Source organism: Stylophora pistillata, chromosome 2 (assembly GCF_964205215.1).
Source record: "Stylophora pistillata chromosome 2, jaStyPist1.2, whole genome shotgun sequence".
Classification (NCBI taxonomy): domain Eukaryota; kingdom Metazoa; phylum Cnidaria; class Anthozoa; order Scleractinia; family Pocilloporidae; genus Stylophora; species Stylophora pistillata.
In genome coordinates this window covers 4,164,701-4,173,125 of record NC_142520.1, presented here as the reverse complement: position 1 = coordinate 4,173,125, position 8,425 = coordinate 4,164,701, and the positions used below count along the sequence as shown (strand labels likewise).

The 8,425-nt window shown below is 37.5% G+C and overlaps 1 protein-coding gene across 1 annotated transcript in view; it reads right to left on the bottom strand.

The window, feature by feature from the left end:
* Positions 1-7,055: 7,055 nt before the first annotated feature.
* Positions 7,056-8,425, bottom strand: part of LOC111346216 (uncharacterized) — a 1,613-nt gene continuing 243 nt past the window's right edge. Inside the window, exons 1-3 of the mRNA XM_088749167.1 lie at positions 8,414-8,425; positions 8,152-8,286; positions 7,056-7,881 (exon numbers count right to left, since the gene is read on the bottom strand). The exon at positions 8,414-8,425 is cut by the window's right edge and continues 243 nt beyond it. Coding sequence (XP_088605293.1) covers positions 7,207-7,881; positions 8,152-8,286; positions 8,414-8,425 — 822 coding nt within the window. The 3' untranslated portion in view covers positions 7,056-7,206. The remainder of the gene's footprint in view (positions 7,882-8,151; positions 8,287-8,413) is intronic.

Here is an 8,425-nt window from a genome sequence, read left to right as displayed (position 1 = left end):
GGGTTATTTAACCCGCAGTTATGGATGAATAATTCCTTATTTCCCAAAGGGAATTTTTGGCTGTAAAGATTGAGATAAAGAGTCGTGTGAATTATTTACACTCAAACTAAGTGAAGCGTACCCATCAAGATTACAGTAATGAATTGATTACTTCGATATTGAACCCACCAGCCGTTTCAAGAATGCAATAATGAATTGGTTATTTGATAATTGAACCCGCTAGCCGTTTCACGAATGCAATAATGGATTGACTATTTGAATATTCAACCCGATAGCCGTATCCGTTATAGAAAAGTGAATTCGAGTGTTGTGTAGAACTTCGCAATAAAAAAAAGTCTTGCGATGGCTTCGCCCGTAAACTATTCGACAGTTACAAGAAGTTCTACACAACACTCGAATTCACCTTTCCCGCCATGTCTGACGCCTTGTTGAAATAGTTCCGATCCATCCTCACGTGTTCGCATAATCCAATCAGAAATGGATTTCTCATTGAACAATGATCCGCGCCTTTTCCAAAACGTATATGGCTATCGGGTTTAATATTCAAATAATCAATCCATTACTGCATTCGTGAAACGGCTAGTTTCACGAATGCAATAATGGTTTCATTATTTGAATATTGAACCCGACAGCCGTGTCCGTTTTGGAAAAGGCGCGGATCATTGTTCAAATGAGAAGTCCATTTCTGAAGTCCAATAAGATTGTTCTATTTGACGAGGAATCCTGAAAATGAACAAACTGCACTGTAAAAACACTGCGAAAACAGTCGATCGCAAATATTAACGAAATAAAAAGATTCTCGCGATGGCTTAGTCTCCCTCGCATCCGTTTTTTTTTGGATGTCACGCAACGCGCGTGACATCAAAAAGAAAAAACGGCTGCGAGAGAGACTAGCCATGGCTTCGCCGGTAAGCTATTTTTTTCGATCATAAATACATGCAAGTGTTTCTACAAGTGCGTCAAGATGTAAGCAGGCGAAACAAGCTCTCGATAACATTCCATTTAGAGCCTCTTTCGCCTATTTACATCTTGACGAACTTGTAGAAGTTCTTGTGTGTATTTATGGTCGAAATTATTATTTCGTTAATATTTGCGATCGTTAATTATTGCATTCTTGAAACGGTTAGCGAGTTCCATGTTCAAATATTCAATTCGTTATTGCGCCCCTGAAACGATTAGCGGGTTCAATATTCAGATAATCAAATCATTAATGTAATCCTGAGGGGTACGCTTCACTTAGTTTGACTGTAACACGCAATTATAAATGAATAATTCCTTATTTCCCAAAGAGAATTTGTTCAAAGTAAAGATTGAGATAAAGAGTCGTCAGTGACTGTTTCATTATCGGAACGGTAAGAACAACCCCAAAATCTTTGCGCTATAAACTGCTTATACTCAAAAAGGTCATGCGTTTCTGACTTGTGATAATCTATCGATCCATCTTTTTCAACTTATTTTGATAATCAACTGTATCCTCGTAAGAGGGGGTTCCACACCGTTTGTTTAGAAATTACAGAGCGAAACCAATTGTGATGGAAACTCAGTGAAAATTACAACAATATCCTTAACAGTTTTGTTTTTTTTTTTATATATATATTCACATTTTTCATTCCACACCGCTTTGTTGGCTACAAGTTTTAAAAACCATTTTTCCTTTATCTATGTTAAACTGCCCAGAGCAAGCCACGTATGTAAACAAAAGTTTGTCCTTGAAATGAAAAATTCCAGACTGCCAAAATGCTGGGGGAAAAACCGTGTATTTGTTTTGTTTGTTTGCCTTTTTTTTAATTTTCCTGATGGTTAATATATACCGAAGGTATCAAAACTTTTAACTTTGGCGAAAGATGAAAAACTCTAAGAGCTGTTATCATCTGCAGCCATCTTGCAGATGCCATGGTGAATTTTGACAGGGGTGTACGTACGTAGCGGAAGTAGGATCTGATAGATGACGTATTTTTTGCTCCTGGCTTTTTTCGAACATAAAGGGAATACATTGATATTCAATGAATCATTAGCAAATACCATCTTATTGATATTAAGTGCATTTCATGCGCACGTCGCAACGAATGAAGTAATATAAGAGCAGGTGAACATCGATAGTGCGGACAAAAATGTGAATTAAAACATACAGGATCAGTCATATGCGTCTCGAGCGGACGTAATTTCATCTTGATGATACTTTTTGAGTGAATCAATTGATACAAGTTTCATCTAACCACATCGCATTTACGTCGAGTAAGACCAGCAACGATGAACAAAATTCTGTATGGTTTGGCAAGCCCATTTCATCTACTGACGTTCGTGCTTAGTGAGTATTATCTCAAATATTATCATTTTACCATACTAAGAGGTAACAATCACTTTTGAAATGTTTAATAATTTCTTGGAAAGTCCAAAAATGGCGTTCTACATGGTAATTACCTTCCTCCACTTCTGTAACTTTAATTCGGGTAGAAACTGCATTCTTGACAGTGAAAGTTCTGTAACTACAAAGAGTGATATGCAAATATATTGGGAAAATTCGTAATTTTTTGGGGGATTAATACTACTGTTAGAAATCAATTGATGATAAAAACGTGGAATTAAACAAGTCTTATTGATGAGTACCTTATGATCATGATTATAACGGAATAGCTACCAAAGCTACGGTATATCTCGTCAAAAACAACTTTACCGCGTCAAAATTCTAGGATGAGTGTTGTCGCTATACCTCGTTGTTTGCTGGAGATCCATTAACTTATGACGAGGTACTATTTTGTCACAACTCTTTATAGAGGAAACACCGCCTTCATCGTTCTGCGCGACGTGAGACGGTTTTCGAAAAATTATTTGATGAAAATTCTAGAGGCGAATGACGCAAAATTCCATTCGCTTTAATTTGAAATAGAGCGTCGTGAACTGCCTCAAACAGATGTTTAAGATAAATACTTGAGCAGAACTTAAAGACGTCCAGCCAGAAAATCAGTAGGCTAAAAAGAATAAAGAAAATGAAAAGGGCATAAATCATAGTTTCCTTTCTAAAAATCATATTCTAAGGGGCAACGAAAAACTGTAATAATACTATAAGTTAACTTACCATTAAAGCAAGCGAAACTAGGCAGTTTTGGATTTCATTAGAACCCAAGATGGTGGGCATATTCGATGTTCATCAAGATCAAAATTCGAAAAAATTATGCGATGAACACATCAGCTATTTACCACATAGGTAATAAAAGAGTTTTTTTTTAACAACTATGTCCAAAAACAGATAAAAAATAGGAACTTTTACATATTTTACGATGTCTACTCGAAAGGGAAGTCTTAAATAAAGATATATTCAGTTATTACTTTAATTTGAGCTTATGCTATATGCACACGCGATTCCAAAAACGCTGACACCTGGAAAGTAACGATAATCCTTGAAAGCTGGCACCCAACGGCTTTATAGGAAATGTTAGTACAGATGCATTACAAGTTAAAATCATATTCTCTTGTACATATGCAATAATTCACTTTTTCGTCATTCTTAAAAATATCTCTTTTAGAGGGCTCTTTTCTTTAACGAAGACATGAATGGCCTATATCCTTTTCCACATAGATGTAATTGTAGTTATCATACACGTGTATACCCATCAAGCCGTCGGGTGTCATCGTTCATTGCTTACGATTTTTTTTTGGGTCAAAATTTCTGCAATCACTGTAAAAAAAAAAAAAAAAAAAAAAAAAAAATATCGTCTCTTCCTTACAGAATTGCAGTAGAACCATTCCAACCGGCAAAGTGTTTAAACTGGTATAGTATCATTACCATGGTGTAGCTGCAAGTATTTTGGATCTTTTTCTCTATTATAACGTTAAATTTGTTTTGGTTTTTTTGTTTGTTTTTTTTGTTTTTGTTTTTTCTCCTTTCTTTTTTTCTTTTTTACTAAACGGGTTGATAGCTGTTACACTCTTCGTAGGTAGTTTGATAGGTTTATAGGCTTTTTTGACTTCCACGTTTGTCTGTTTTTATTTGCTTGCTTTGTTTTGTTTTGCTTTTCTTTTTTTTTGCTTGTATGATTACTTGCTTCATTATTGGTTTGTTCTGGTTTTTTTCTTTGTCTGTTTCATGTGAGATATCATATGGAACTTGAACTTGAACTTTATTTTTATTTAGACACGGTAAATCTATCAGATAAAATAATAATATTATTACAATCTATTATTACAGTTACAATCAATTTTAATCTATACTGAAACATGATCTAAAATTTAAAAGTGAAATAGAAAAAAATAAAGAGATTCTGCTTTACATAGATGCCGTGTGTGTTTTGTCGATTCAGACGAAGAAATTGCGACAACCATTTCGGAAGGATTGAAGTGATTTTGCTTGCCGCAATTCAGAGGACAAGCTATTCCAGATAACCGCACCGTTATAGCTAAAGCTATTTCTCAGGAAATTGGTGCGGAGCAATGGAACAGCTAGTTTGTTTTCAGAGTTCCTTAGATTATATGGAGGATCATATTTAGTGAAAAGAGAACCAAGATAGTCGGGCGCAAGACCATGTATAGATTTATAGACCATGGTGGTCACTTGTATTTGTGGCTGAGTATCTAACCGTCTCCAGTTAAGTTGCACAAAAAGAGGATCAGCGCTTGTGTCATAACTGGAGAAGGTCAGAATACGGGCAGCCCGGTATTGCAACTTTTGGAGCTTATTCGAAAGACCCTTGTTACAATGCCCCCAGACCTCGCTGCAGTAATTAAAGTACGGTTGAACTAAGACATTGAAAATGGACTCAAGCGTGGTTCGATTAACAAAAGGCCTACAACGTTTAATTGCTCCAATGCCCGATGCGATTTTCTTGGCTATTTTTTCAATGTACATATTCCATGAAAGGTTTTCGTCTATATGTACACCCAGAGATTTGACTGAGCTAACTTGTTAATTATGTCACCACCTATGACTAGTTTAGGGGAAGTATCGTAGGTACCTATCCTTTGTCGCGATCCAATTAACATGAATTCAGTTTTAGTTGAATTTAGAGTCAATTTGTTTGCAGTGAGCCATGTGTTAACATTGGATAGGTCGTGATTCATAACATCATTGATCATTTCTATGTTGTTACTGGCAAAGGTCAGGTGAGTATCGTCGGCATATATACGTGCAACTGAATTAGACAGGCAATTAGGAAGATCATTTATGTATAGAACAAAAAGCAAAGGTCCTAGAATTGTTCCTTGCGGAATTCCACAAGTGAGAACTTGACTAATTGAGAGCGAACCATTTGCAAAACATTGTTGATGGCGATTATCTAGGTATGAGCTAGACCATTCATATGCGATACCGCGGATACCATATTCGAATAATTTAGACATAAGAATTGTATGGTCAACGGTATCAAAAGCCTTTTTTAGGTCGAGAAAAACAACTGCATTTATACTGCCTTTATCAATGTTGAAGGCCCAATTGTTTGTGGCCTCCAACAAGGCAGTAACAGTTGAATGGAGCGAACGAAAGCCAGATTGCTGGCTGGAAATCAAATTGTTTTCAGTGAGATAACCGTAAACCTGGTCGTAAATGATACGCTCAAACACCTTAGCTACTATAGGGACGATAGAAATTGGGCGATAATTGTTTAAGTCGGAGTGATCTCCCTCTTTGAAAAGTGGGATAACCTTTGCGCATTTCCATTCCTGAGGGAAAACACCTGATCTGATGGACTGATTAAAAATAGAACACAATGGATCAGCTATCAGATCGCCGCAATCCCTAAGAAGTCGCGAAGATATCATATCTAAGCCTGTGGCTTTCGATTTACAAAGCTTAGACAAAAGTGAGAACACTTTAGAAGGATTAATACATTTTAACTCAAAACGTTTGTCAGTTCCCTCAAGGCAATGTAGGTGTGATGGACCATTATTAGAATAAATCTGGTTAGCAAGCTTGGGTCCAATAGAAGAAAAGTGATTCTTGAAGGCATCGGCCAGCTCAGGAGGGCCGTAAATAGAGTTACCGTTGCTTTTGATTTCTTTTATGGAACAATTATTAGTTTTCCTCGACATGAGCTCATTTACAATCCTCCATGTCTGGCGCGAATTGCCTTCGTTTTCATCTAATGCTCTTTTATAGAAGAGCTCTTTTGCTTTTTTGATTTCGTTATAAACTAAGTTGCGACATTTTTTAAATTGTAGCCAGTCATTAGCATCCTTAGAACGCGATGCTTTCAATTTAAGAATATCTCTGTCATGCATTCGTTTCTTTAAGTAAGGTGTAATCCAAGGTGACTTTGAGGCGCGCGCCCGTTTTACATGAAGTGGGGCATGCTTGTTTACACATTCCAGGAATAGTTCTTTCCATGCTGCCCACATTAAATTAGGATCAGAATAGCTTTCGATGCTACTCCAATCCTGTTGACCTATATCGTTACGAAAGTGATCAGAGTTAAAATTCTTAAATTTCCTATATCTCAGGGTAGTATGCTTATTCGTTGTCGATTCAATAGAAACTTTACGAAAAAAGTAAACTAAACTGTGATCGCTGATGCCTATATGTGAGACCCCTGAGCAGACGACCCTATCTGGAGTATTTGTAAAAATTAGATCAATTAAAGTACGTGATTTGTCGGTAATTCTAGTATGTTCAGTTATTAACTGGTCAAGGCCGTAAACATCAGCAATATTAGATAAGATATTTGTACTTTTGTCAAACTTAGGTGCGGCCATATTACAATTCATATCTCCTAAGACGTAATATTCGATATTTTCTGAGTCTAGTTTTCCAATAAGTTCTTCAAATGGTCTAAAAAGGTCAATTGAAGAATCAGGGGATCTATACCAGGTCATAACGGCAAAAGGCCTTGATCTGGGCTTCTTGATTTCGACAGTCAGACTTTCTATTTGTTCACATATTAGATCAGAGCGAACAGAAAAATTGATTTCGGAACGAATAAAAAAACAAACACCCTCTCCAGACCTACCATTAGTAGAGCGATCTCTACGAATAGATTCATAGCCAGAAATATGAATTTCATTATCGCCTATTGTGTGATCCAATTTAGTTTCATTTATGGCTAAGATATCGATAGGTCTGCCGGAAAGCAAAATTCTTAGTTCATCAATGTGTGCAGAAAGACTATTGATATTTAGCGAGGCCAATTTAAAGCCTCGTTTAGGCGGGAGAAATTCGTGAGAAACGATTGGATTTCCAAGGTCGCGATTACGCTCTGAATTGAACAGACGGCCAGTAGGTCAACTACATTCATGTAATTTATTCGCGAAGTTGTTATACATTTTGGCAATACCTGTCTCCCCAAGATGAAGTCCTCCTCTATTTAAGTCCGTTGAGTGAATGTCATCGTGGAGTATGAAGTGCCACTGTCGCTGATTGCAGAATTTTCGTAGCCTTTTGTTGACTGCATCAACATCGCCGCTATCTGAGAGGTCCGATCTTGTGACCAGCTCTGATATTATTACTTGTGCGTCCGTGGAGCTTTCAATTTCTCTCGCTAGGTCAACGATGTTATCGGCGATTTCGCTTGGGGATAGTTTTCCAAGGTCGTTAGTACCAGCATGTAAAATTATCTGGTCCGGCTTCTTGTCCAGTGTTGGTTTCACATAATGTGACATATCACTTGTTGTAGCTCCCGCGAAGGACTTTACAGCAACCCGGTGGCCGACTTCTTTCCCTAATTGCCACCCTTGTATGTTTCTGATAATTGAATTGCCAATAATGACGGTGGTCGGCGAGGATCTTTCTTGGTTGTGGTTAAGAGTATTAGAGCTGTTGTGAGAACTCTTGTTTGGCGGCTTTTTCTTGCTCGATTTGCTTTGGTGATTCTTCGTTGTTTTGGAAGATTGAGATTTAGATGATTCATTGTTTTGCTTTGTGTCCGCCTTTGTATCCGACCATTTTTTATCCGACACCTTAGGATCAACCGAAGGCGACTCTTTAAAAGCTTCCTTCCTGTCAAGGCGAAAGTTTTATAGCTCCTTGCTTAGCAATGATACTACCATCTGCAGGGAATCTCGCTCCTCTTTTGTTTTATCTAGATTTCCCTTCATTAGCTGAAGTTGCTCTCGCAGAGCGCGATTTTCTTCCTGTATCCGTTGTTGATTTTGACATGATTTACAGATTGACTGTATTTCTCTACTGTCCGTTAATCGAGATCTATACGAGTCTTTGAGTTTGTTTACCTCATTTTCCAAGCGGTCGTATAGATCTTTAAGGGATTTGTAGCCATTGCATGTGTGACTCTGTTGTTCTTGGCTGCTGCTAGTGTCGTCCAGGTTTATAACAGCCGAAGGCCGAGGTGACGGTTGGTTGACATTCTGGCGGGGAATTTGAATTTCACCAGATCCTGACAAAATCGACTCCTTGAGTCTTTTAACCAGCTCAGTTTTCCTGCCAGATTTAGAAAGCTTTCTTTTTTCGAGTTCGTCCCTTATGATCTTTCACCTTCAGGGAGTT